This window comes from Gamsiella multidivaricata, assembly GCF_025024155.1.
Source record: "Gamsiella multidivaricata strain RSA 2152 chromosome Unknown BC939scaffold_53, whole genome shotgun sequence".
Taxonomy (NCBI): domain Eukaryota; kingdom Fungi; phylum Mortierellomycota; class Mortierellomycetes; order Mortierellales; family Mortierellaceae; genus Gamsiella; species Gamsiella multidivaricata.
Genome location: NW_026251761.1, coordinates 66,464 through 92,677, shown reverse-complemented (window position 1 = coordinate 92,677; position 26,214 = coordinate 66,464). Strand labels below are relative to the sequence as shown.

The following is a 26,214-nucleotide window of genomic DNA, read 5'->3' as shown; positions in this document are numbered from 1 at the left end:
GTTTCTCTACAGTGAATGACACTTTCATTCCGCATGTGGTGCTAAGCTCTTGAGCTCGCTGTCCCTGACCTCGCCTTCGCCTTCCTGGGCCTCCTCACTCTGTGGTGAGTACAGCGTCTGCAGCGCCGGCAGATACTTTGCCAACCTCCCAATCTGACCCAGCTTGACACTCATCATATCAAAGCAGATACCGATCTGCGTCGTCTTGTCCTCAGAGTCAAACTTCGGGATCTTAGGGTATCGCTGACTGAAGTGCGTCAGCATCGTATACTTTGCCTCCATGCCCTCGCCCACCATGATTGCCTCCTGCGTTGTCGAGTGCTTCTTAGCCAGGGCAAGCTCAGACATGTCATCCTCGAATGTCGCTTCATGTAGCACCACTGTAGCACCATGGCCCGCCTGTACAAGGTTCTCGCAGGGCCGAGTGTCACCCGAGTAAACAACCTTCCAGCCCTCCTTGTGTGTCATGCTGATGCCATACGACCAGGGGCAATGGATCACATCTACAGTAGAGATCTCATCGAAGCCAGATGACTCCAGAAGGCGGTCCAGAATAGCTTGAATGTTCTGCCTGCGATAGTCGTACTTGTCCCGCCAATACACCATGTCCTCGCAGTTGATAAACTGTACATTCTTGTACCCAAAGTCCTGTACATCCGACAGTTCCTGCAAGAAGCCGTTGAACTTCAATGGCGCCACCAGATACAACGGCTCTGCGTCCGCATCGCGAAGCTATTTGATAAACAAAATAAAAGTAATTACACACCAGAGATATCTGGTACAGTAGACCAAAAACTAGCCTGAACAAACAAAAAGAGGCACCCTACCTTATTCCAGCTGTCAATGACGGTGACGACGCCGAGATGATGGTCCGCGTGAAGATGCGAGATAAAGATTCCCTTCAGTCTCTTGATCCGATCCTCAACATAATTTCTTTGCTCCGCAGATCGCTTGTAGCCGCCAAATTGGCGGAACATCTGCCCAAAAGTTCCTTCACCACAATCCAAAAAAAAGGTACCACCGTTCGGCATGTCCAGCAACGTAGCGCTGACTAGAGACCAATACAGCAAACAAAGATTAACATCAGCAATTATAGCTTCTCGAAAAGGTTCATCCAGCGTGATAGATCAATTGCTTACCGTTTCTATACTTTGAGGGATGCGACGATCCAGTGCCAAGCGCCGTCAAGATAACGTCCTTTCCTGGGATCTCCTCCGAATACGTCTTGATATCCTTTGCAATCTCTTCGTTCGCCTTGTCTGCCAACTCATAGTATTCCTTCATATATGGCGGGGTCTTCTCACTCGATGCATCGTGGCCGTGAAATGGTTCCATTGGGTTGATAATTTCTGAGCGTTCCCACCCTACCGAGGGCTCCAATTGATATCCCAGCAAACTCTCTGCCACTTGAGCCTTGACCACTATTCCTTTAAGATCAGTGGCCAGATCATGTGCTGGTGTATTGTCGTGGTATGGGATCGGGAAAATGGTCGGATCCAGTTTCGACAGCTTGTGGCAGGTGCGCGACTGACTTTGCCAGATCAGTTTTTGAGAGCAGTAGTCCTGATTGGCAACGATGTGCTGAGTGTCCGGTCCGAAGAGCTGCATCCAGGCTTTGTAGTCGGGGTGACTCAGAACAGAGTGGCTACCCAGGTGAACAATACACTCAGCCTTCAGACGGTCCTTGCCCGCCTCTGACTCTGATCCTGATCCTAATCCTTGAAATCTCTCGAACTCCTTGGATTTTACCAGCGAAGAGATGTATTCGACAGTCGGGCAGTCAATCACCATGAAGACTCTTCCTGGACGAGCACCACTGATGACTTGGTGAGGATGGATAATCTCTCCTGATTCCAAAGAAACGGAGATTCCCTTGACGAGATTACCGTAGAGCCTGCCAGGCTTGAGACCAAGTTTGATAGCGGCCTCCTGATCAAACTTACCGACATAGTCTGGCGTCTGAAAGATATAGCTGATCGCGCTGGTGTTGGGGCTCGTCCTCGGCAGCTCCATGAACCGTCCATTATTGCTTCTTGAACGTGCCGCCTCGATCGCGTCAACATCCGTCACTGCCGCAGTCGCCGTCTGAGCAGTGCAATTGCCCCCATTGGTATTTTTGTTCCGCTTAATTTTCTTGTTGGCTGTGGACGAGTCTCCTACAGTGCCGCTCAAGTTCAGCATGCCAGCCAGAATCTGCTTCCTGATCTCCTGCGGATCTTTGACTTGATCCTTAACAGTCGGCGATGAAGATGGCTGCAACTCGTCCGAGGACCTCTTGGATCCGATGGCGACGGGAGTGGAATCTGTCGCAGATGAAGCAGGCGCAGTAGAGTTGTCTAGCGAGAATCGGCCGCCGACTGATCTATGATATGGCCACTCATACGGTGAATCACGAACAAAGTTGTCGGGATAGACCTGAACGGCAGTGACACGGAGGTTCTCGTCGCTGTATGTGTTTTCGTTCTCGCTCATCTCCAAGGTGTCGACAGCCATGGTGTTCCTGTAAACGAATTGGCGTGTGGAGATCAAGGCATGGGTCAGGTTTTCGCCTCCCACCAGCTTGATGTGTCCGGTTCCAACGTCTGACAGAGTCAGAAGCATACCTAGGACATGGATGCAAGACGCGTGTTAGTGTGATTGTAGCCAAAAAAATACAATAAAAGCGGATCAGCTCAACTGGGTTCTTTGAAGGACGGTACCTGGAGCACCGCCGATGCAGTCCCAGTGGGTGCGGGTGAAGAAGATGGTCTTGATCTTTGAGAAACGGAATTTGGACTCCATGCAGAGGCGCTGGGTGCCCTCACCGCAGTTGATCATATATCGCTGCGCGTCAAAGTGGAGGATCACGGAGGAAGGACAGTCTGCGGTGCCGGTGCTGAGAACCTGGAGATATGCCCTCATGTTGGATCGATTCGATGTAGAGAAGAATCGGCGCGAAGGTAGGATAGGGGGAAGGGCGGTGGTGGTGAGAAGAAGAGGTGAGTCCGAGATGCAGACTAGGAGGGCCGAAGTGCTTCTTTGGCGGCAGTGGTAGTGGTAGTGGTTGTGGTGGCGAGGGAGTGCAGAGTGGGCGCGGGAAAAAAGTGGTCGTAATGACCAGTGGAGCGCCTTCAGGGACTGAATATTGGCGAATAAGACAAGAGGAGGATGGAGGAGGAGAGGAGAGAGGAGGAAGAAGAGGAGGAGGAGGAGGAAGGGTGTTAAAGCAGGGGCGTTCTTCAATGGACCAAAAAAAAAAAGAGTTGTGTTTGGGTGTGTATTGGGGGACTTCGTTAAGGGGATTCCAACCGAATGTGACTAGCCTGTGAAACCAACTGCCACGACGAACGAACATGAAGCGGAGCATGCATCATTTCCTCACTCAAACCCTCAGCATAGACACATCAACACCATGGCCACCCGTTCAAGAACACTGCTCTTCCTGCAGTTCAGGAATTCATACTCGGGCGCACACGCCGCCACTCTCCGTCAGCAGTACAACCAGCAACAGCAGCTCCAACAACAGTCATCGCTCCTCGCCACAGCCGACGACAATGAACGTGTTGGACTCATGGACAGCGCAGAGACTACCATCGAGTTGATGATGCTTCCTCCCAAATGGTATTTATCTATCAGAAAAAACACATGCACACGGACACGGACACGTATAGAAAAAGAAAAAAAAAGGGGGGGGGGCTGCAATACAATACCGCCCCAGAAACTGCAATCCTGGACAAGGATGAGCGTTGTCATACCAAAGTGAATACACAACTGAACCTGACCCAAACATGACATTTGTCCCATCCTAGGATCGATATCGTCGATGAAGTGGACGAGGAACTGGAGAGGATCAAAGCCAATAGTACGATATACTATGCCTCATTGTCATATTTTTGATTGACGAGTTCAGTCCTGCGACTATATACTGATCCCTGTCATCCTACCTCTGTGTACCATAGTCCAAAAACTCGACGCCATGCACAAGAAACATCTCCTGCCAGGATTTGACGATCGCATCCAGGAAGAGCGGGATATCGAGCGTCTCACTGAAGAGATCACCCAAGTAAGACCAAACTAACTCGCATGGAGAGAAAAGCGTACTGTGTTAGACCTCGAATTGACCCATCTTTACATTCATATCCCTCTAGCAATTTCACGGATGTCAGCGGAGGATAAAGCGGATCAATTCCGAAAGCAGACATTCGAGCTCCAATCAAGAACAAGTCATGTCTAGGAATGTACAGACGAGTCTGGCGCAAAAGGTTCAGGACGTCTCCACCACCTTTCGACAAAAGCAAAACACCTACATGCAACGTATGATCCTGGCTGATATTGTTTCTTGAACAGGTGAAATGGAAAGTGTACCAAAGGTCTTGCATTGGCATTCTGATGACCTTTGCTTTTATCAATCATAGGCATGCGTGGAGTGGAGCTTAGAAACAAAGATATCTTTAACGGAGTGCAGCCCATTAACTCTTCAATATCAGACGACCCAGAAGAAATTGTACGTTGACCACAGATCTGTGGTCGATTTGAGCGGAACCATGAGCCATCTTGACCCGAAAGGCAGAGACTGATAATACTTCATCATTTTTCAAATATAACATTTAGGGCTTCACGGGTGCACAGCTGGCTTTCGCGGAGCAATCAAACACATCAATCACTCAGCGCGAGCAGGAGATCAACCACATCTCACGGTCAATATTCCAGCTCGCAGATATTTTCAAGGACTTGCAAACCATGGTCATCGATCAAGGCACATTGCTCGACCGCATCGATTTTAATGTTGAGCAAGCAGCCGTACATCTTCAGGACGCGGTCTACGAATTGGACGAGGGCGAGAAGTATCAAAAGAAGGCTAGGAACAGAAAGATCATCCTGCTGCTTATGCTCCTCATCGCAGGCTTGTTTATCATCCTCATCTTCAAGCCCAAGCGTTATAATGCTTCAGTTCCAGCCCCGGCACCAGCGACTGCACCTCTCGTCCCCAATACTCCACCTTTAACGCCACCACCTCATCCATTAGCAGAACCTGCATTGGCTCCCGAGGTGGAAAATCCGTTTCAGAAGACCTAGGATGCTTAATGCATGCCAGCTAATGCTGTCATTGTGCTCATCCACATCGTATACTTGGCCCAATACCCGCAATTGCAGCTACCACCTTGGCACTTCAAGATAACAACATAATAAAGGCCTATCGATGGTAGATCTACAAAATAATTTACTTGTGGGCAATGTTGTACATGTGCAATTGGTAAAGCTAAATCAAGTGCGTCCGCTATTCGAGCTTCCGGACATTTCTTTTTCGTATTCCAGCTCTTGAATCCTATCCAACAATGCCTTGTTCTCAGCCCGCATCGCAGCCATGGACTTCTCCAGCCGCTTGACCTTGTCGCTCTCTTCCTTCAGTCGCTGTTCCAGATCAGAACGGCTACCTTTGGAAGACATGGATTTCGAAGAGCGGTGCCCCTTGTTTCTGGTACTCGTCACATCTTTAGGAGAGCCGACAGCGTCCACTGACGCTGACCCAGAGCTTTTGCTGCACTGGCACCGTGATTGGCAGTCCTCACAAACAACCCGCTTTGTACTGGCAGACATCCCCGACACCAACTGTGAAGCCGAAAGATCAGATACACCGATCCCTACTCCGCCAGAGGTCTCCCACGTCTTTTCCCTACTTTCACTTTGAAGACTCTGTCCTGATGAGTTGGCTCCATTACCAGATAGAATCTCATTCCCCATGGGCGTAGTAGCAGCACTGATCGGCTCCTCCTTCGGTTTGCGAATAAGATCGAACTCCAAGATCTCGCGCGCTGTCGGTCGCAACTGCGGATCTTCCGCCATCAGCCATAGCACGAAGGCGGCTTCTTTTGGCCACCGACTCACGAACTCCGGAGGCAACTCTCCAGTCCGAAGCGTCCTCAGTACTGCATGGCGCTCCATCAAGGTCGAAAAGGGATGGTAGAGCTCGAAAAAGATGATGCCGAGCGAGTAGATATCCGCCTTTTGGTCATAGCCAAGATTAGGCCTTGCAAGCTGCTCCGGCGAGGCGTACTGTGTAAGGAAGACGAGAGAATAGAGATTACCAATTAGGCGTGCGAACATACAAATATAAGAAATACACATCCTTGGACATCATCACTTACAGTAACAGTCCCAACCGCAGTAGTTCTTGTCCGTGAAGACCCCGACCCCGATGTCACTGTATGTCAGAAAAAGATAGAATATGAGTGGTGTGCTAAGAAGTTTAAAACCTCTCCATTAACGTCTCTCAAAGGCATAACTTACCTGAAGAACTATGCCGCCGCAAAAGTGGAGGCACAGAGCTGACCAAGTCTGGGACAGATGAAGTCGTGCCGCCGTTGCCTTCCAATGTTGTCGTTCCACCCTCCATATCCGTCACCAAGCCAAAGTCACCGATCTTCGGAATCATCGATTCGATGTTCATAAAGAGTTCCTCCTGATTCTGTTCCTTCGTCAATGGAGGCTGGCTAGGGTCGTTCGAAAGCAATGCCGCTGGGAAATCATGCTGGCTCTCGTTGCCGGACAGCATCGCCAAAGTACCCATGTGATTAGACCCATTAGATCCCAAAGAGAGCGAGTCCTGCCCGCACTGATCCTGTCGTAGCTGTTGCGCCCGTTGATGTTCCAGGGTAGCTGGCATCCCCAAAAAGATATTACTCGGCTTCAGATCTCTGTGAATCATGTCCTGGTCATGGATATATGCAACACCCTCGACAATAGCCCTGAAGATATGCTGGTTTGCGGCTGGGTCGACAAGATCCTCATGGTACGTCTGCTGCAGAGGCGATCCAGGCATGCTGTGCGTTTTTGGCTCTGCAAAATTAGATGAGGACGACAGGAGGCCAAAGCGATTCGCCTTGCTCAGCTTCCTGCTCAACTCCGCAACCGATGTCCTCGGTAGCGGCACCGAACGCTCGTTACGATAGACAAGATAGTCCTGCAGGGTAGTCTGACACAGTTGCATCTGAATAAACAGCGTCAAGTCGCGCGCTATCAGCTGCCTCGTGCTGTTGCGAAGTCGACTCTGACCAAGACCGCTTCTTGATCTGCCCTTACCATGCAGGCCTCCGAGACCGCCTCCGACGAAGTCCTTCTTATTGACTTCATTTAGGTTAGGGAAAGAAAAGGGCCGAAGTGCATATTCGCCCTCGGGTGTTACTAAGGCGCGGTCATTGCGACGAGAGCGTTCATAGCGAGATCCGAGTCCAGAGTATGAGGATGGTAACGATCTCTGGATTTCCTCGATCGACGAGGAAAGTGTCGAGTAAGAGTTGGACAGACTGTTCCTGGTTTTTGCACACGAGTTATCGGATTCCTCCCAGGTTGGCGTGCTGTCGCACATCTCTAGTGATACTGATGGCGACTTGTGCTTGCGTCTATGCGATCCGTTCCCCGTGGCTCCTGGGATGTTGCGGCTTGTGAGAGTCGAAGAAGCCGAATGGACCCGTTCCATATCCTCGCCATTCATCAAAGCAAAAAGTTCCGGGACAGAGTCATGACGGCCAGCGTCTTCTTCTGTCGGATCGTTTAGTCCCTGCGAATCTTCAAAACTAATTCCCGTATCCTCGAAACTGATACCATCGTCTTCTTCCTCCTCGTCATCGTGGTCAAAGACAATGCCCATCGACAAGTCCTCGGGGTTGGATGAATGCTGCTCCTTGTGCGGACCAAAATAGTCGGTACTACTTCTCCTCCTGAAACGCTCGGGCATGTTCACCTCCTCCTGCATACTCATCGTATTTGTGTATTCGTCCTCATCCCCATACTCATCATCGTACTCGTCGTCGAATTCTCCATTGGTGTCCAGTTCACCGCCGTCGTACATTTTGCGCTGCGGGAGCGGATAATCGGCATGTTCGAGCCATGACGAATAGTAGCGAATCACGTTCTTGTGGTCGAGACGCGCCAGGAACTTAATCTCACGAAAAATCTTCTCGTATCGCATTTTGGCGCTCCCACGCAGTCGAATCTTCTTGATCGCATACTCGATCCCGTCCAGTTTGTTCCTTGCCTTGAAAACACTTGCGAATCCGCCCTTTCCAAGCTTGCAAATCTCCACAAAGTCGTGCTTGTAGCGCGTGGGATCATTGTCAAACATGTCGCCGAAGGACATAGTTCTCATCATGGCAGAACTAGCGAACACCGAGTCGTTGATGGGAGGGGTATGAAGGTACGCAGAGGGAATAATGCCTTTGGATGAGAACGAGTCTGAATAACTCTGACCACTATCCTCTGAATCCAAGCCATGACTAAGACTTTCTTTGCGAGTTTGATTTCCCGTTGGTCTCGAGGGTGGGGCCATGATCCTCCGACTCTCCAGAATCATCTGCTCCTGTTTAATCGAGGTCAGCGCTGAAAGGACCAAGGATCGGAAGGCTCGTTGGTATGATGATCGTACGGTACTCATCTCCTCAAGGTACTCTTCGTCAATGATGCCCATGTTGCTCAGCGTCTTGCAGATAACTAGGTCAAGCAAAGTGCCAAAACTCGAGTCAGTGCTACTCCCGTACACGCATACTACATAAATACCTGACAACTCATAGCTCCCCATTACCATAAAAGAGCTTTCGGTTCCTTTCCGGGCTCTGGTCGTAAAGAAGACAAAAGTTATCGAGAAGCGAGACGAGCAGCAGCTTTCCTTGCCTACGCTTGTTTTCGAGGATCCGCTCTTGATCTCTCCGTTTATTCTTTGGAATGACCTGGTACGGGTGTTCTCCAAGCCCAATTTGGTCCGACTCTGATAACGCCGCATGGAATCACCCAGGAGAAGAAAAAAAAAAAAAAAAAAAAAAAAAAGCAGCGTTGAGTAGCCTAGTAAGCAGAGCGCTTTGCATCTACAAATTAACTTATAGTTCAGAGGACACATTCTTACCATCAAATTCATTGACTCCTGCAAAAACCTGGAACCGTTCTGCCGCCTCATAGAAGCCCTCAAAAGCGTGAGCATTACCCTCGACTTCGTCATCATCAAAGCCCATGGGTGCCAAGAGGTAGCTGCCAAGAAAGTTTTTCCTCCGAGATGGCTCGTCCTCAAGTTCGCTCTCATCGTCGTCTCCTTCGTCATCGTCATCATCATCGTCATCAATGCCGCTGTGGCACGCTCGCCCCTCGCAGTCTTCGTCATCCTCGCTATCAATGTCGTTGGCCTGAATGAACGTTTCGGACGGATCAACGCTTCGATCGTCACTCGATGTAGCTTGGTCGTCATCGGATATCTCAGATTCCGGCCCTCCAAAACGATAAAAACGGCTCCTCTTTGTGCTTCCTGGCTTTATATTGGTAGCTCCATGTCTATTTCGGATGTTGGTTCGATTGCGTCCTGAATCTTCCGAAGGGATACTTGACAGACCATTGTCGAAAATAATCGTCATACCGTCCAAGGATGCCTGGTCCTGTTGTGTTGGCGAATCATGGCTACTCTCGTATTCAGGGTCTGAGTCCGAATGCATCGTCATTACAGTGGTATTGCGCATCATTCTCCCACCCCTCTGTCCTGTTGGAAACGTCATGGGCGAAGCTACTTCGTATTCAGGTTCAGAGCCCGAATGGATTGTCATAACTGTGGCGTTACGCACCAATCTGCTCTCTCTCCGCTCTACTGGAAATGCCATGGGCGAAGCAACTTCATATTCGGGCTCAGAATCCGAATGAATCGTCATGACGGTCGTGCTGCGCATCATCCTCGTATCTCTCCTGTCTGATCGGAATTCCATGGAGCTGAGTGGCCTTTGATCTATCTCTGGAGCTTGGCCCCTGCCTAGGCGGACCGAGCTCAAGTTCACACTGCCGGCGCCAGGGTCGATTCGGACCCTGGAAGAGAAGGTGCTTGAGGTGCGACGCGACCACATCGGATTGTTATAGTTGGGCGAGGAGAGGTCCTTGAGAGACCTATCGGTGTTATTGTGGGCCATATTTGAGATCTAGAGAACTGTACACCCTTGAAAAGTAGGCCCGACAGGACCAAGAGAGGCGTCTACGAGAGGAGAAGAATGGATCATTAGGTCGGTGATAGCTGAGTACATTTTTGCATTCAATTTTCAATCTGCGGTACAAACGCAGTAAGCAAAATTTATCAGAAAACGCGGCGGTCTAACACAGCGATCTAACGCGTTCGGTTGTTCATCGCTTTAATTTCGATGGGGAAATAGAAAAAGGGAAAAAAAAGTATCTTTGGAATGCATAGGGAATGCAGGGAAAAAAAACAGCTCGTCCAATAAAATGACAGCAGCACAGCACTCAAACATGCAGACACACATCCATTCGCACAAATCCTTAGCGCACGGGCATGATGATATTATTAAATCTCTTTTTTTTTTTTTTTTTTTTTTTTTTTTCCTTTTCCTTTTCCTCGCCAGCATCGTCGCAAAAGCACCAGTCATGATGACCGCCTCAATGATCGGATACCATGACCAGCAGGTCCATGTTCATGACGTGACGAGGGGACAGCCCCATTCAATGAGATCAGAGATTTGGGTGTATTTGTCATTGGCAACTTGGAGGATTCAGAGTATAATAAGACCAGATAATCGCACCTCCATCTTTTTTGTTGTTTCATCTGAGAGGTTAACCAGTGCGCATCATGATGAGACCAATTGAATGCTGTAAGGGGCTTCAATTGCCTTATGAGCTCAGGGCCAAATGGGGGTAGTTGCTTGCCACGTCAACGGAAGACTGGAATAAAAAAGAACAAAATGGAAGCCTATGGAATGGTTGAGCCAAGTATACCTTGGGGTTTCCGGTGGATAGGAAGGCGATCTGTCTAGCCAATGATATATTGACACTAAGATTGAATTCTTTATGGCGGTTCGCCCAATGAAAAGATGACGACGAAGGTTGGGTATAAAGGCGAGAGGGTGGGGTATAGAGTGAAGAGGGACAACAGTAGGATAAGAAGAGTGCTGGCAGAATTTTTTTTAAACAAGAAGTAAGGTCGTGCTACCGGTTGGAGGATGCGTTGGAATGTGAAAGCGGGGATGTGATGGGTGTGGTGCGATGCGATTCAACGCAAAGCAAAAGTGATGCAAAGCAGATTGGAGTCGCAAGAGTGTCGAAGAAGCTGAAGGTCATGTTCACGTTGCAATTGGAGAATGATGCATTTAAGGAAATTTATTGTATTGCGGTGTGCAGATGGATCATGATCCCTCCGTTGTCCGCGGTTTCTTTTCGAACCGCAAAAAGTCGACAGCAATATCGAGTGATTGTTTCTTGTGGAACTTGTAGCTCTTGTCCAGGTTGTACTATGGGTATTGATAGAAGCAATTGCCGCTGTTACCAAGAAGAAAAGGCGCGAGGAGCTGACAGCGATTACAAATGTAATATGGCATGTGGTCTTTTATGTATGCTTACCCGCAACTCTGCCACGACTTCACATTCAACACCCCACTCCTTAGCCTTTTTCAGAATGTGTTCTCGTGTGGATGTTTTGTGCAGGGAGTAGACCGCATGATTTGCAAGCTATCAAAAAGCAATTGATGGCCGTTTGAGGTTCAGGGTAGATCAGTGCTTGAGAAGGGGCACCGTGACACATAATCAAAGTGCGGATAAAAATAAAAAGGAGCTGTGGGTCCTTACATCAATGCCTTTCTTCAAGAACACCATATCAATACCCTTGAGCTTTGTTCCAAATGGTGGGTTCATAAGGATGGTATCGAGCTTTCCTTTCATCATCTCATAAGAACCTCGACTGCTCGAGGGGTCTCCGTCAGCAGCTGCAGGTGCTGGTGTTGCTGAGAGATCTGTGAGAATAAAATCCATTTCGATCTCGAATTCCTCACAGTTCTGTTGAGCAATTGCGATGGCATCAGGGTCGATATCAAAACCAACATTGTACCTGTCGAAAAGTAAAAGGGCATGTCAGGAACGCGTCAATTGAGATATGCATAGATCCCTGTGTGCGCAATTGAGGGATGTGAGGATATAAGGAAATCTTACGCGGATCCCAACATGGCAGCAGCAATGCTCAGAATGCCACAACCGCAGCCAAAGTCACCTACGGCCTTGTTCTCGATGTCATCGTAAGTTGTATGTGCGGTGTAGAGCATGCGGGCAGCCAAATGAGCCGTGGTAGGGTACTGTTCCAGTTTGATCTTTGGCTCCTCAAAGACGGCGACATCCTGCAGGTAGCCCTCGAGTTCCTTTAGCTTCATGGTGTTGTGAGACCACTGACAAGAGCGTACGAACGAAGAATCAGCACACGAAGGAGTAATGGGACCAAGGACCTAAATCTCACATCCCGCATCGCTTATTTCTGCTCTTCAGGACCAAGTACTCAGCCACACTGAACGCATTTTTTGTTTTTCTCTCGAAGTGAGCTCCGGTTGTAATGCTTTGCCCAGGGGCAGAAAACACTGCTATAGTTCCATGCTACAGATGCGCATTGATGAGCACAGAGGCATAAAATCCAAGGCGGCAATCCTCAGTTGCTTGGATGCACAGCCTACTATACTGAAAATCGCTGTATAGCAAAATGACCAGACATTGAGCGCCTGAATGTGGTGCAAAAATTTTACTAAGTTTTGTTGCTCACTTTTGTTCAGTCGCTCGTTTCTCATTCCTTTCATTCGCCTTCTTTCTTCATTCACTCACTCCCGACCTTAGGTGCGAGGCAACACATTACTCCCGGACTCTCCAAGACAGACATGCTTACTCAAGTATCAACATATGTGGCCAGTGGCAATAGCAGCATGCCTCCGCCCAAGAGACGTAAACCGGACAAGAGAAACAGCCTGACAGCACCCAAGAGATGCCCGACACAAGAATTAAATTCGCCTTTGTCCTCCGGATTAGCAGCTGTAGTCAAGGATGCCACCAAATCATTGGGAGCACGTAGCAGGAAGGGAAGAACAAGCAGACTGAGAAATCAGAAGAGAGATCGGGAGCTCAGTGGCGATACACAAAAAATCGAATCAGGCAGGTCGCATGCATCCATTGAAGCTCAACCCGCTTTCTCCTGTCTTCTTTTCGGTCCCTAACCATCGACTCGGCTTTGATTGGTATGTCAATGTCACAACAGCTATTATCAAGGACCAAGAGTATCTGGACTTCCTCGACTGGCTGAAGAAGATGGGTTGTCCCAAGACAAAACTGACCTTGGCAGAGTTCTCAAGTAAGTCCGGGACAAGACGAGGGCGCAAGGCACTGCGGCGTAGGCTAATCGCGTGGAACGTCCGAGAAGTTTCACAAGCTCAATTGCAATTGCGCTTTTTTTTTTTTTTGGTACTAGATACTGGTCGTGGCATGATGGCAACAAAGGACATTAAGGTACCGAAAAGGAACTGCATCGAACAAATACGACACCAGCAACAACATTTACTGCGCATACATAATGCCTTGTAAAGGAGTTTGGCGTCGACACCTGCATGAATACCTTTGGCTTTAGCCCTTCCCACGCGTGCAACCTTTTCTGACCCGTTGTTACACACATTTTACTAAATCGCTTTTCAGGCGGGAGAAGTCATCGTACAGGTGCCTGAGAGCAATCTCGTGACGATGAAGACGCTGCAGTCGTTATATGGCGCAAGAATCGCTCGGTAAGGCACTAGCTCTCCCCTCGTGAGTCATACGATTGAAAGAAACAAGAGGGGGACGCGACAGTGGTTACTGAACTGGAGGTCTTTGTCTTTACGATTGTACAATGTAGATTCGGGAACAAGGTCAACTCGCATATGATCATTGCGCTGCATATTGCACTGTTGGTCCAGGCGCCGGAGAAGTCCGGATGGTTGCCGTACTTACGAATGCTGCCAAAGAAATTCGACACTATGCCTGTGCGATACCCACAGGAACTCTTTGACCTACTACCTCAGAATGCGCAAGGTACGGAGCATTGTTGGATCATGACTAGATCCTGAATTGGCAGCTACAGATAACAGCACGGGTCAAAAATACAGCACTCATTCTCACTCCTTACACGCCACATATAAAATCTCCAGCTCATGTTAAAAAGCAAAAAGCAAAAATCATGGCCGACTACAAGGCAACGTTGCAGTTCTTACAGGTAAGCGATCAGCTTTATTTAATGTAAGAGATGCTGATGGTCGTCTTGTTAACATCTCTGTCATGATTTGCGCTCCTTCAGTCGAATAGCGACCTGTTAACACAACCACTCCAGTATGAAGAGTACGAGTGGGCATGGCTCGTTGGTGAGACCCGTTTTCCGACCTACTCTATATATACGATATGAACATCCAAAACGAACGGCCTACTTACGATTGTCCTCGATTGCCGGTCATTAGTCAATACCCGTTGCATCTACCTCGATGCCAAGAAGCAAGTTGCTGCTGATAACATTGCTCTTGCGCCTATGCTGGACTTTCTCAACCATACACACGATGCTAAGGTAAGCATGGTACGCGTGATTGAAACCCCTTCTGGGTTTCGTTGTGGGGTTTTGATACTAATAGTATCATCTGTCGATAATCCTTCAAACCGTAGACGGAGGGCTTCTTTTGTACTAAAACAAAGTCGTACAAAATCAGGACGCTGCTTCCTTACAAGAAGGGCGAGCAGGTCTTTATCAACTATGGTCCACACGACAACTGCTTCATCCTTGTGGTAGGTGCACTTTACAGATATCTTTTGTTTTATAGAATACATCACAGAAGGCACTCTTGTTGGGTTTCTAACTTGGATGATTTTTTTATTTTTTTATTCTTATTACTCGATCTTCTGTAGGAGTATGGCTTCGTAACGCCAGACAACCCTTTCAATTACGTGACAGTTGACAGCAACTTTCTACAGCTCTCCATCCCGGGGGAGACACCGACAGCCAAGAAGGAAAAGCTGGAATTGTTGGATATGGCGGGATACTTTGGGTAAGCTGACATTATTTTTGTCTATTCGAATACGTCTAGCATGTATCTTATAATTTTTTTCTGACGGGATGCTGTTCGAAAACCGTAGCGACTATGTGCTTCATCGAGATGATGTCTCGTTCCGGCTGTTAGTTGGCCTGCGTCTCCGACTTATCAACTCCTTCCACAAGTCCTCTGCAGCCACACAACTGGCCATCGCCCAATGGCACAACGTCGTCAGTGGTGAGCTGGACCAAATCAGCCCTGAGAACGAAAGAATGGTACCGGTGTACGTTGAGCAATTGTGCGAGGAGATGCTTGCTCAAGCCAAGACAAACCTGGGTATCTTGGTAAGGAGACCATGCGAGCTATTTCAGCTGGACGAGTTTTATGTTTCTGCGTTGGCCAGTGCACTGACCGACTTGTTGCTGCAATGCGAATTTTGTACGATCAATCTAGGCAAGGAAAAAGACCACGTTCCCAGTGATGCATCTGCAACAAATGTGGATCGAGGCCCGAGATATCATCTTATCTATCATGGACAAGATCCACAGAAAAGAGCCGTTGTAGTGTACTCGCTCCGGCGTTATATCCATTGTATTTATCCTATTCATTGTATGTATCCGTTGTGCTGATTCTGCAGAAATAAAGTCGCTTTTGCTACCCTGAGGGACTCAAAATGAGGTACGCGCTTTATGCGTAACTGTTTAAGATCCATCCAAGATGATACGCTTTTTTTTTTTTTTTTTTTTTGTTGTTGTCGTTGTTGTTGTTCGCGAGCAGTTTCCATATTAACAGCATTAGAAAAAGCTTAGTCGATTGCAATAGTTTATTTCACTTTTCTAGTGGTATATATCACCTGTAAGTGAGGTAATCAATGGATAAAATGCTTTAATAGTATCTAGGAGCAGGACCCTGTGGCTGTGGCTGTGGCTGTGGCTGTGGCTGTGGCTGTGGCTGCTGATACCCAGCAGGCTGAGGCTGGTAATACCCGTTAGCTGCCGTGGGCTGGAACTCCAACTCATCAACAAACGGATGTCCCAAGAAGTAGGCCTGCAAATCGACCGATAGGATACACAATCCGATCAATTCGAGCAAGGGTGAGAAGACAAAGAAAACACCGGTTGTCTTTTGTGCCTCCGGAAAGAACGTGTAGATCAGCTTGTAGACCAAGGTGATGTCAAACACAGTCGTGGCTAGAAGTGCAATTGTGAACGCGCGGCGGTTGCCTGGATAACGGTTCCGGTAAGTATATGCGGCGAACTCATACCAGAATCCCAGCACCGTCAAGAGTGAGACGCCGATTTTGCGGAGGACCAAGCCCAGGTCTTGATCGGACTGGGAGTGATCAGGCGTCGACTGGATCGCACCGACAACGACCAGTATGACTAAGGGCAAGAGGAAGAACCGAGTGCGCTCGACTAGACATCTTTCAAAGAGGTCGGGGCCTTGGCCGGTCTGGGCACGTAGTTTGGGAAGGATGCACTGATAGAGTTGGACCATGAGCTTCATGACAAAGACGACACCGATCGAGAGCAGGACCATCTCTGTAATGGCCAAATTGAGGTAGCTCTTGTCCGTGGGTTCTATGGCTCCCGAATCGAGATAGGCGCGGATACCGTAGGCGACGATGCGGAGGATGATGAAGATCATGATGTAGTGGTAAATACCCCAATGTGATTTCATGTATCGGAACGCGAACTGGATCAGGATGACGCAGAAGAGGATGCAGGCAACGATAGAAAGGATCTCGTCGGCGGACACCATTGTGGGCGATGTGTGTTAGGAGAGTGTCAAGTAGACGTAAAAGGACGCTTTTTAGAAATGAGGCGGAAGGCGGAAAGGGCAAGCAAGCGGAGTGTGTGTCAGGGATGAAGGCGAAGTCGCTTGAAGAGGGTTGGGGAGGGGGGCGGATACGGCAGTTATAGATGTTGTAGTTGTAGTTGCTTTTCCTGAATGGCTGAGAATGAAGCTGAAATAGTGCAGACTGTGGCCGGTATTTATGCGAGATATCGCCTGGTAGTTGCATGTCTAGAGCAGTGGAGCAACAGGCGAGGCTGAAGGGGGAGCCCATTTGACCAATGGCCAAAAGAACTTTCGTTCTCTGACGGACCAAGTCTGTGTATCGATGGAGCTGCACGACGATGCACGACTTGATGCCTCTTCCCTCTGTCGTCTTGTTTATGGTGGGCAGTCGATGGCTGCCAACGTTGGATGCAATTTATCCATGTGCCAAGAAGAATTGTTAGACATCAACTTAAGGCGCGACTTTAACCTTAACAGCGTTTGCGTAAACTGCGGGGGGCTGTTCCATGACGATCGTTCATGGAAACACACACCTATGATCTAGTACCTATGATCTAGTCGTTCCTCCTTCGCTTCGAAAACGAATCAGATGACGGCGTCCTTGGTCCATGAGCACCGCCACCGCCTCTAAGCGGTATACTACTACTACTACTACTACTACTACTACTACTACTATTGGGGCAGGATCGGTTCCGCCTTCGTTGCTCCATACATAGATGGTTTTCATCATCTCTTTCGCGGCATCTTCAGTCGGGACAATAGCAATCTTGGATTTGCTTGGTAACAGCTACTCCAAATGGAAAACACATATATGCGCACGCAGATGAACAATGTACGTATACGAGTGTGATTGAGCGTTCGCGCAAAGAGAGAGAGAGAGACGGAGGGGAGCATGGAGCAATATCTGCTTTTCCAGTGCTGGTTGTTTCTGATGCTTCCAAATAGCTTCTAACTTTGGGCTGTCGTCTGACCACATTTGTGTCGTCTTTCATTTGTCCAGCTGTACTTCCTTCTCCCCGGAAGAGCAATGCAGTATACCAGCATGCACTTCAACGGGAAAAAAACAAACAAATTTTTCTCTGGGGGCTGTTGCCTAAACAGCATCGGGTAAAGTTCCTCCGGCAGCCAAGAAAACACTTCTGCCCTTACGCCCCTCCTTCCCCCCCTCGCAACCCTCTTCAGCCACACTTTCCCTGATGAAAACCAAAGTCCAACTGGATAGTAATGCACAATGATAGAGAGTGCAGATAGGAGACACGTTTAGAATATAGCCCATCACTTCTTGGAAGTTCCCGTCATTCCACCAGCCTATTTTTTTTTATTAGCTAACATTGATGCTGCGGTGATACTGCGGTCCTTTGCCACGCGAGTGAAATCTATTGTTTCTCACCGCAGTCGTAACAACAACTATGCTCTTCCAACAAGCCATGGCATGTTACCTTGTCGTTTAGTCTGCCTCGTAGACACTTGAATAGTGAAGAGGGCACAGTGACATCAGTTATCCGGCTGGACACGCCTTGGATCATAGAGTGTCTCGTGGAACTTCTCCAGAGCTCGCTGGATTAAGAAGGTGCAAGCCAAGATTCTTACATTGGTGCTGAGCGTTGAATCCTCGGATGGAACCAAAACAATCTCCAAGTGATATTACTTTTTTCAAGCAAGTTACTATGGGTGAGATGTAAAGTTCGAATCCCTCGGTCGATGACCCGTTTATATGGATGCTTTCTCGACCGACACTCATTCTTAAAAAAAAAAAAAAAAAAAAAAAAAAGTCAAAAAAGTCGACAAAATGAGCTCTGCATCAAGCATCGGTGTATGTTTAATAGTGTTTGAAAAGAAACCACTGGCTCCCCAAACTAGGGTCCGCAGAAAGACTTTTTGCTCTTTTCTTTTTATTCTTGTAGGTAATAAAAGATTGTGTTGGTGAACACATCTTGCTGCTTCACACTTTAACATCGTCTGCGCCTCTGCAAAGATTGCTCCGACGATCACACAAGGAGCAACTGGCAGCAGGAGCAATCGTGTATGGTCGACGAGCGTACGCTCAAACTTGTCGCGGTCCTCACCGGTCTGGACACGGAGTCTGGGCAGGATTGATCGGTAAAGCCAGACCAGGAGAAGGAAAACGACGATGTGGCCAACGGAAAGGAAGACCTGCGTAATGGTCATGAGTGAGATATAGGCATGAGTGCCGTACTCGACGGAACCGGAATCGACATATGTCCTTGTAATGTAGGCGACCACGCGAATTGTGCAGAAGAAAATTATAACGAGATAGAGGCGCCAGTGAGACTAGAGGAACCGGAGCCAAGGATGGCTGTATAGAAGGCCGCAGCGACAATGGAGAGGACCTCGTCTGCGGAGGTTATGTTTGCGAATATTCAACGGGAGAGAAGGATGGAGGGTATTACTGTGGTGCCAAAGTGGGGAGGCAAAGGATTCTTTTATACTCTCTTCTTCCGTGTCAACGAAATGATTGGATATCTATTTCGGATTGGAATTGACAGTTCTCACGGGAGTCCAGGCTGCCTTGGAGACTTTCTTGGTAACTCTGGATAAAATGGACCCCAGGTTGACACATAGACCACTTCAGCAGGGCCGTTTGCTGTAGTTTGTTCGAGAGCGGCTTGATGGGATTAGATGATCATTCCCGCCATTTGGACAAATGCATGCACTTACAAAGCATGGTTTAGTGGTGTGAAAACACATGAATAATATGCAGCATTCTCTTGCTTCGCCCACTCGATTCTCAGTCATCCGTCTTGGGCACCACGACACAATGAAAGTTCCGCGTCGTTCTTTCCGCAGACATACTTTATTCAGTGTCCGACTTTGTCCACTCTTTGTGCGAACACCAGCTTAATCTTTTAGACAAGGATATACGCCAGAAGCAGTGGTACACAGACCCATAGACCCATAGACCCATAGACCCTAGACCCATAGAAATATAGACAGGTAGGTAGAGGGAAAAGGCGAGGGACCTCCTACTGTTGGTGGTGGTAGATCGGATCGCTGTAATTTCTCGAGAAGCCATCGGGCGATAAGGGACACGCGTTGTTACACACATTGAACTGATCATCTCAATCAAATTAACGGTGCGAACTGTAGGCGGACTATCAGCGTATAGCGGAGCGTATGGGCAAAGACAAGGCACCCGGGCACACTCTTCACTCGCTCGGATGCCACGCCCTTTGATGAAGCTCTGCTGCCTTTGCTCAGCCGGCGTCGGCGGGTTGATCCCGATGTGTTTGAGATGGATGGACCTTGAACTGGAGGGGGGAGGGGGCAGGTTTTAATGTTTCGTGCGACGCCGATTAGTGCTCTGCGGTGTATCCCTCAGAAGGAGTGGATGCATGTGAAGAACTCTAAAAGCGGGGATGGAGTGCGCTTCCATCTTCCAATCTGGTTTTTTTTTAAACTCTCTCCACACAAACCTCTGCTCCCCCTTCCCCTCCTCCTCCTCCCCCTCCTCCTCCTCCTCCTCCTTCCTTTTCCACATCCCACTCCATCCCACTCCACATACGCCCATCGCACCCATCGCCCTCCTCCTCCATCCCCATCGCCCTCAGCAAGCGGACGCTCTTTCTTCCTCCCCTCGTGCCCTTGGCTCCACTTGACACGCCTCTCCCATCCCTACAGGGAAAGCCATATCCCAGTCCTCGCCACTCCGCATCCCCTCCCCTGCACGCCTCTCCTCCGTGCAAAGTCTCATCCACTCGATCGACAATCGCTCATCTCGATCAACCGGAAACTCCACCTCCAGCTAACCAGTCCTGTGTCCCTTAACCCCTCCTTTCCTCCCTACCCATCATTTTCAGTAGGTAAACTCTTCCCCCTTCACCCCTTTTTTTCCCTTTTTTTTTTTTTTTTTTTTTTTTTTTTTTTAATCCAGCTGCTGTCTTACACATCTCGCCCCGCTATCCCCAATGAACTTCCCGTCCCTGCTCTCGGATCATGAACAGAGGGCTTTCTCCGAGTTCTTGAACCAATTGGCCCAAGAAGACAGCTCCTCGAACACCCTGAAGGCCGACGGCTCCAACGGCCCTGCCGGGGTCGACCCTTCCTTGACACAGCAGCAGCAACAGCAGCTCCAGCTCCAGCTCCAGCATCATCTCCATCTTCGACAGCTGCAGCAACAGCATCAATTGCAGCAGCAGCAGCAGTCGCAACAAGCGCCAAATGGGGTCCCAGGGCTGGCGCGCCTCCCGCTGCCACCTCTTGTCTCCACAGGGATGCCCTTGGATGATACTGCACAGCAGCTCGCCCTTGCTCAACAGCAGCGCGACTGGATCCAGCAGATCAGCTCCAATCCCTTACTGGCACCCGGTGGTGTCATCAATCCACATGCAATGAGCCAGGCAATGCTGCAGAATCCTCTCTTGATGGCCCAGGCGAATGCTATCTCACAAGCCATGGTACTGGCTCAACAACAACAACAGCAGCAGCTCCAACTCCAATTGCAACAGCAACAGCAACAGCAACAGCAACAGCAACAGCAACAGCAACAGCAACAGCAACAGCAACAGCAACAGCAACAGCAACAGCAACAGCAACAGCAACAACAGCAACAGCAACAACAGCAGCAGCAACAGCAACGCTTGCAGCAACAGCACCAACAGCACCAAAAACAGCAACAAGACGGCAATATTCACTCCCTTCATTCAATGCAAATGCAAGCGAATCTCTATCAGCAGCAACCCAATGGCATGCCGCCGCCATTTCACGCTCAACAACACCAACAGCAGCAACAGCAGCAGCAACTTTCGCCTCATCAGGAACCGCTTTCTCCCATTAGTGACTCTGGAGTATCTGTTGGCCACCAAAAGTCAGCAAAGAAGCCTACGACGAAACGGAAATCAAACGCTGATGCATCCTTGCCTGGCTCTGCTGGAGCGGACAGAACTGGCGGTTCCGGCTCTTCTCGGTCCTCAAGCCCTTCTGTCCAGCAAGGCGCTCTGAACGGTCAGCACTCTTCGGCAGATAACACTACGACCGTTTTGAACGTCAATTCTGCTCATGTACCGAACCTCGAAGGCGATACTGAAAACGGCTCAGGTGGACTACCATCTAAAAAGGCTGCTCGGCGCAAGGGCTCTACCACAAAATCGTTTTCAATGGACTCGACCCCTTCAGGACTGGTAGCCAAGTCAGCACATCGGACAAGTCGGGATGGGTTCGACCCGCTGCAGGTGACAGGGCGCAGGAAGAACAAGACAGATTTTGAAATCAAAAACGGGGTGTTGAATGGCAGTGCAAACGCGGATGCAAATGCCAGTACAGAGGAGAAGAGCGACGCCTTGAAACAGGAAGGGGCTAGTCCATCGCCTTCAATACAACAGCAACAGCAAAAGGCAGAATCAGCACGCTCCCCAACTCCGTCGCAGACTAATTCAGCTCAGCCACGATCAGGAAAAAAGCCCCATCATGAATTGCTGACCGAAGCAGAGAAGAAGGCGAACCATATTGCATCTGAGCAGAAGCGTCGACAGAATATTCGAGTGGGATTCGATTCGTTAGTCGAGATTGTGCCAGAGCTGGGCGATTCTCATCGGAGTGAGGCTGTCATTCTTCAGAAATGTAAGGAGCAGCCAAAGGAGCTACTGGTCGCAAGGGGTGGTGATCGTACCACATGCTGCACGGTCAACGTTGTCATAACATTTTTTTTTTTTTTTTTTTTTTGTTCTTTCTATCTCGATGCAGCTGTCGAATACATTCACCGGCTTCTCAATCAGAAGAATGAGCTCAAGAGCAGAGTGCGTGAGCTACAGGTGCATCTGGGTGACCCTGTGGATGACTTTGATTCTGTAAGTGCCTCATTCTGCTTTTGTGTGTCGATAGAAGGGTGGAACGTGCTTTTCACATGCATTTGTATATTTGTTGATGTCGATTGCTTTCATTCCGCGCATTCATTTCGCCCATGGTCGCACGAATACGACATTAAACTTACTACTGCACACACTGTAGGCATCGGACATGGAGGTCGAGCAAGGCGAATAACATCAGCCAACCCTCTTGCCCTAGAATCCATGCAAGCATCAATCAACTTTGGTATTCTTTAGTGCACTTTATTTTAATTCAGGAAACGCATTCACTCCTGTTTCGTTTTTCTAGTACCCTGTACTCCACCCCTGTAAATAATACCCACTGTTCTTTTACGCTGCTTATTGTTGTTGTTGCTTTTTTTTTTTCTTTTTTTTTCGTATTACTCTGCTTTATTTTTGGAATTTATTTTGTATTCTTCGAATGCACCGGTGTTACTCCTTCGTGGTAGGTAGAGTTCTACGCGATTAGAAAGGCAGAAAATGTGGGTGTAAAACAGTTAACAAATGGCAACCTTGCATTCAGATCGAAACCCTGTGCACTACAGACCTGCAATATACGAGCGCCGCTGCTGTTGCTGCTGCTGTTGCTGCTGCTGTTGCTACTGTTAAATTGCATGGCCAATGGAAGAGTGGCCGTGCGCAGTGGATCTCTGTCCATTGAGGGCCACACGCAGTTGACTTGGGGCCATCTGAAGTGTATAGCGTGCAGTGTGCATGCAGTTGAGTGCGTCTAGTGCCTTCCAAAATGAAGAAGTGCTAGGTTAATTGGTGGGAAACCGTCTTCTTTAATTCGATCCCCGTTGTTTAGCTGAGCGGGACACATAACACGCTCGTTATACATTATGCCATTCAATTTTATTATCAGTACCCAAGTCAAGATACAAGGTCGCGCTTTACCGGTTCTCTCTGAATAATTCGTTTCCTCTCTGGAGACAGTCACATGACAGTGAAGGCGCCGAATCCTGTCCAAACCCAGCATGAGGACCTGGACTTCAAAGTCGCCTTCATTTCTTTCCTCCGGACCGATCAAGACGAAGGACAAGGACGAATACGACGACGAGGACAGGGATAAAGCATGGAAAACCTTCATCTGCATCCTGCAAGAGCTCCATTACATCACCAACAGCACCAGCAACAGCAGCTTGCAGATCCATCCAGTGCCGAACAGATGTCGATGCAGACTGCAGGCGTCCAGTTGGCGCTCGACGCGTTTGTCCAGCAGAGCAGGGGCCTAAATCCATCGGACATCGGAATCTTCATGGATCACCTTGAGCTGCTCATGAATGATTGTTCGCAGGCGAATATCCAGGTAAAGCAACGGGAACGACTTCAAACGCGGACATCGGCCGCTGCGACAGTATGCGGCATTGCTACAATCAAGGCTAAATATCGCGTCTTTTATAAAACAATAGGCAGGAAAGAACTGGGTTGTGCATCATTGTCAGAATCCACAACAATACGATCTCCTCGCACGCGCCCTGGTCGCCATTGCCATCTCTCGCCATACCTTTGACAACAAGTTGCACATTGTCTACCTCACTAACGACATCCTCTCCCACAGGTGAGATACAGGATAGCAGGAGAAGACAAGCAAATATGGCAATTGCTTTTAGCAAACTGATCTCGATGCTAATTCGGAAGAATCTTGTCTTTGGTAACGGTAGTGAGCGGAAACAGCAGCGATGGATCAAAGATGCACTCTATCCACATCTGGTTCCTATACTGCGCGTCGCATACTACTTTCCTGGAGTCGATGATGCTCAGCGACAGCGAGTCATCAAGGTACGCCCGCAGTCTGGATATGACAGTGCTTATTACATTGTCGTCATTAACATCGCTCGAATAATCATCCATATTAGGTACTAGAGATATGGAGGAGTAAAGAATTTTTCCCGGGTCATGCTGTCGACACCATGGAGATGAACGTCAAGCGACCCCCACTGCTACCGCCACCACAGGTAGGCGGCCCCGGGCCTATGGCTCCAGCCACCCATCCTACAGTACCATACCACCATCCTCAGACTTCACATCAACATCACCACCCTCAGCAGTATCAGCAGCATCATCAGCATCAGCAGCAGCAGCAGTACTCCAAGTTTACACATCCAATGCAGCACCAGCAGCCTTCGTCACCAGCGACAGGACCACCTCATTCAGGTCCTTGGCCTCCACCGCCACCGCCCAATTCTCATGTGGCAGGATCCCATCATCCATATCCCCCATACCACCCACCACCGCAACAATTTGGACAACATGCCATGCAACTGGCGTTTCAGCAACCGCCGTTTCCTCAACAGCATCCACCCCACTCAACCCATCCACATCAGCATTCTCCGCCTCAACCTCAGGCAATGTACCATCCGCCACACGCAACAGCAGCGTTACAGCCATTTTCAGCACCAGTCGCAGGGCCAGCTGCAGTTCCAATACCTGTGCCAGCGCCAGCACCACCACCTCCTGCGCCTACCCATCGAGATGTTCTCACCCGGGATCTACCCGCGGGGCTCATGATGTCAAAGATTGAGGCATGTTTTTGTATAATTCCTTTGTAATTTTTCTTGTGAATATATCTTCGATTAACATATATCTAACATGATAATTCTGTTTATAAATGGCGGTATAAAGGCTGATGCAGAATACTATGAAACCATGCCAGCGTCTGTATCAGTCCCGGTCCAAAAGAACACTTCCCTGCCAGAGACAATCCTAAGCAGCGTGACGGAATTCCTTGCTGAAAACGCATCGATAATGACCTCATCAGGACGAGACAGTACTATCAAGGACGAGGGCTGGCATGAAGGATATCTGAGCGAGTTCTATAAGACTGTATCCGAAAAGAGGAAACTGGCCTTTTCAAAAGATCCACCACAATCTCGACAGCGACGACGACATGGTGATCGGCACGATGAGCGCGAGGGCGGAGGAAGAAGCGATTCGAGAGGCAGAAGACGACCTTTGTCAAGGTCACGCTCGCGGACGAAATCAAGATCAAGATCTGTTTCTCGACCCAGACGACGTTCTCGTTCGTATAGCCATTCACTGTCACGTTCACGATCTCGATCGCGCACACGGTCAAGGAGCAGATCGCCTGGGCATCATGGCCGTGGGCGAGGCAGGAGTAGAAGCCGAAGCCGAAGCCGGGACCGTGGTCGAGGTACTATATCAAAGAGTCGGAGCAGGAGCAGGGGCAGAAGCAGAGGTCGAGGCAGAAGCATGAGCAGGAGTAGGAGTAGAAGCAGAGACAAGGGTACGGGCAGGAGACGAGGTGTAAGTCCAATGAGCCGATCGGCGATAGAGGACGCCTTCCCAGCGAGATCGTTCTCAGGAATAGGAGCACAGACATATGCACATGTGCAGCCACCATCGCGCCCGATGTTCCAACCTGCCCGCCATGCCTAGGTGCTATGCTTCGGCAGTAGCATTGACCCGAAGAGCTGATGCGTACGTATGCATGGCAAGGCTCTATCGGGAGTGGACACAGATAAACAATGTTTTTACAATGAATGCGTGGATGCATTGGGAAGACCAGGAAACCAGCGACGGAGCGGCACCTCAATTGCATATAAATATCATGTGCAACAGCCATCCACCGATCGCTCAGACCGACCGATCCGGCCGATCGAAAAGGCCTGCTTTCATATCAGCTCGCACAGACTTAGACCGCATTACGTTCTTCCTCCCTCATTAAATTAAATTAAGAAATCGTTCCTCCCTCATTCTTCATTCCTTTGTTCTCATTGCTCCTTCATTCCGCCATTCACCTTCACTTCCCTATACTAGTCTACTCGAAT

At 49.0% G+C, this 26,214-nt stretch overlaps 11 protein-coding genes across 11 annotated transcripts; 4 read left to right on the top strand and 7 right to left on the bottom strand.

Moving 5' to 3' along the window:
* Window positions 1-24: 24 nt before the first annotated feature.
* Window positions 25-2,901, bottom strand: BC939DRAFT_399578 (beta-lactamase-like protein; the record flags this gene model as incomplete). The annotated part of the gene is made up of 4 exons (XM_051552487.1): window positions 25-732; window positions 828-1,051; window positions 1,140-2,603; window positions 2,700-2,901. The coding sequence occupies 4 exons, from the start codon at window positions 2,899-2,901 to the stop codon at window positions 25-27; spliced, it is 2,598 nt and encodes an 865-aa protein (XP_051409995.1).
* Window positions 2,902-3,391: 490 nt separating this feature from the next.
* BC939DRAFT_505109 (t-SNARE) lies at window positions 3,392-5,055 on the top strand (the record flags this gene model as incomplete). Its single annotated transcript, XM_051560617.1, has 6 exons — window positions 3,392-3,600; window positions 3,789-3,841; window positions 3,939-4,042; window positions 4,128-4,293; window positions 4,395-4,483; window positions 4,591-5,055. 6 exons carry the CDS (start codon window positions 3,392-3,394, stop codon window positions 5,053-5,055), a joined length of 1,086 nt encoding a protein of 361 aa, XP_051409994.1.
* A 726-nt stretch (window positions 5,056-5,781) lies between these two features.
* BC939DRAFT_387834 (kinase-like domain-containing protein) lies at window positions 5,782-8,639 on the bottom strand (the record flags this gene model as incomplete). Its single annotated transcript, XM_051551849.1, has 8 exons — window positions 5,782-6,033; window positions 6,126-6,181; window positions 6,397-6,778; window positions 6,911-7,004; window positions 7,770-8,120; window positions 8,178-8,221; window positions 8,366-8,466; window positions 8,558-8,639. Coding segments are annotated over 8 exons (1,362 nt in total), but the record flags the coding sequence as incomplete, so codon positions are not given.
* Window positions 8,640-8,849: 210 nt separating this feature from the next.
* Window positions 8,850-9,914, bottom strand: BC939DRAFT_479002 (uncharacterized protein; the record flags this gene model as incomplete). Its single annotated transcript, XM_051558812.1, has 1 exon — window positions 8,850-9,914. The coding sequence occupies one exon, from the start codon at window positions 9,912-9,914 to the stop codon at window positions 8,850-8,852; it is 1,065 nt and encodes a 354-aa protein (XP_051409992.1).
* A 1,170-nt stretch (window positions 9,915-11,084) lies between these two features.
* BC939DRAFT_458189 (methyltransferase-like protein 5-like protein) lies at window positions 11,085-12,302 on the bottom strand. Its single transcript, XM_051556568.1, has 4 exons — window positions 11,935-12,302; window positions 11,575-11,833; window positions 11,350-11,457; window positions 11,085-11,240 (listed from the first exon to the last, which is right to left on the bottom strand). The coding sequence occupies exons 1-4, from the start codon at window positions 12,147-12,149 to the stop codon at window positions 11,136-11,138; spliced, it is 687 nt and encodes a 228-aa protein (XP_051409991.1). The 5' UTR covers window positions 12,150-12,302; the 3' UTR covers window positions 11,085-11,135.
* Window positions 12,303-12,526: 224 nt separating this feature from the next.
* BC939DRAFT_458178 (uncharacterized protein) lies at window positions 12,527-15,469 on the top strand. Its single transcript, XM_051556567.1, has 11 exons — window positions 12,527-13,108; window positions 13,226-13,263; window positions 13,447-13,532; window positions 13,643-13,818; window positions 13,935-13,999; window positions 14,081-14,144; window positions 14,238-14,341; window positions 14,437-14,556; window positions 14,677-14,816; window positions 14,905-15,145; window positions 15,255-15,469. The coding sequence occupies exons 1-11, from the start codon at window positions 12,922-12,924 to the stop codon at window positions 15,363-15,365; spliced, it is 1,332 nt and encodes a 443-aa protein (XP_051409990.1). The 5' UTR covers window positions 12,527-12,921; the 3' UTR covers window positions 15,366-15,469.
* A 217-nt stretch (window positions 15,470-15,686) lies between these two features.
* Window positions 15,687-16,562, bottom strand: BC939DRAFT_478998 (uncharacterized protein; the record flags this gene model as incomplete). The annotated part of the gene is made up of 1 exon (XM_051558811.1): window positions 15,687-16,562. The coding sequence occupies one exon, from the start codon at window positions 16,560-16,562 to the stop codon at window positions 15,687-15,689; it is 876 nt and encodes a 291-aa protein (XP_051409989.1).
* A 1,314-nt stretch (window positions 16,563-17,876) lies between these two features.
* Window positions 17,877-18,987, bottom strand: BC939DRAFT_519691 (uncharacterized protein; the record flags this gene model as incomplete). Its single annotated transcript, XM_051561192.1, has 3 exons — window positions 18,556-18,987; window positions 18,041-18,158; window positions 17,877-17,909 (listed from the first exon to the last, which is right to left on the bottom strand). The coding sequence occupies exons 1-3, from the start codon at window positions 18,768-18,770 to the stop codon at window positions 17,877-17,879; spliced, it is 366 nt and encodes a 121-aa protein (XP_051409988.1). The 5' UTR covers window positions 18,771-18,987.
* Window positions 18,988-20,476: 1,489 nt separating this feature from the next.
* Window positions 20,477-21,125, bottom strand: BC939DRAFT_458171 (uncharacterized protein). The gene has a single exon (XM_051556566.1). The coding sequence runs from the start codon at window positions 20,741-20,743 to the stop codon at window positions 20,519-20,521; it is 225 nt and encodes a 74-aa protein (XP_051409987.1). The 5' UTR covers window positions 20,744-21,125; the 3' UTR covers window positions 20,477-20,518.
* Window positions 21,126-21,715: 590 nt separating this feature from the next.
* BC939DRAFT_399555 (uncharacterized protein) lies at window positions 21,716-22,660 on the top strand (the record flags this gene model as incomplete). Its single annotated transcript, XM_051552483.1, has 2 exons — window positions 21,716-22,178; window positions 22,302-22,660. 2 exons carry the CDS (start codon window positions 21,716-21,718, stop codon window positions 22,658-22,660), a joined length of 822 nt encoding a protein of 273 aa, XP_051409986.1.
* Window positions 22,661-23,231: 571 nt separating this feature from the next.
* On the top strand, window positions 23,232-26,195 carry BC939DRAFT_236324 (uncharacterized protein). Its single transcript, XM_051550908.1, has 5 exons — window positions 23,232-23,732; window positions 23,836-23,984; window positions 24,088-24,205; window positions 24,283-24,948; window positions 25,049-26,195. Exons 1-5 carry the CDS (start codon window positions 23,499-23,501, stop codon window positions 25,820-25,822), a joined length of 1,941 nt encoding a protein of 646 aa, XP_051409985.1. The 5' UTR covers window positions 23,232-23,498; the 3' UTR covers window positions 25,823-26,195.
* The last annotated feature ends 19 nt before the right edge of the window (window positions 26,196-26,214 follow it).

Coding starts and splice junctions, on each gene's coding strand:
- BC939DRAFT_458189 (XM_051556568.1), bottom strand. CDS start 12,149: ATGAAGCTAAAGGAACTCGAGGGCTACCTGCAGGATGTCGCCGTCTTT. Junction 11,834..11,934: donor GCTGCCATGTTGGGATCCGC/GTAAGATTTCCT, acceptor ACTTTTCGACAG/GTACAATGTTGGTTTTGATA. Junction 11,458..11,574: donor TCTTGAAGAAAGGCATTGAT/GTAAGGACCCAC, acceptor GCTTTTTGATAG/CTTGCAAATCATGCGGTCTA.
- BC939DRAFT_458178 (XM_051556567.1), top strand. CDS start 12,922: ATGCATCCATTGAAGCTCAACCCGCTTTCTCCTGTCTTCTTTTCGGTC. Junction 13,264..13,446: donor TGGCAACAAAGGACATTAAG/GTACCGAAAAGG, acceptor ATCGCTTTTCAG/GCGGGAGAAGTCATCGTACA. Junction 13,819..13,934: donor ACTACCTCAGAATGCGCAAG/GTACGGAGCATT, acceptor TAAAATCTCCAG/CTCATGTTAAAAAGCAAAAA.
- BC939DRAFT_458171 (XM_051556566.1), bottom strand. CDS start 20,743: ATGCTGTTGCTGCAGCTGTCGAAGATGGAGATGATGCTGGAGCTGGAG.
- BC939DRAFT_236324 (XM_051550908.1), top strand. CDS start 23,499: ATGGAAAACCTTCATCTGCATCCTGCAAGAGCTCCATTACATCACCAA. Junction 23,733..23,835: donor GTTCGCAGGCGAATATCCAG/GTAAAGCAACGG, acceptor ATAAAACAATAG/GCAGGAAAGAACTGGGTTGT. Junction 23,985..24,087: donor AACGACATCCTCTCCCACAG/GTGAGATACAGG, acceptor TGGTAACGGTAG/TGAGCGGAAACAGCAGCGAT.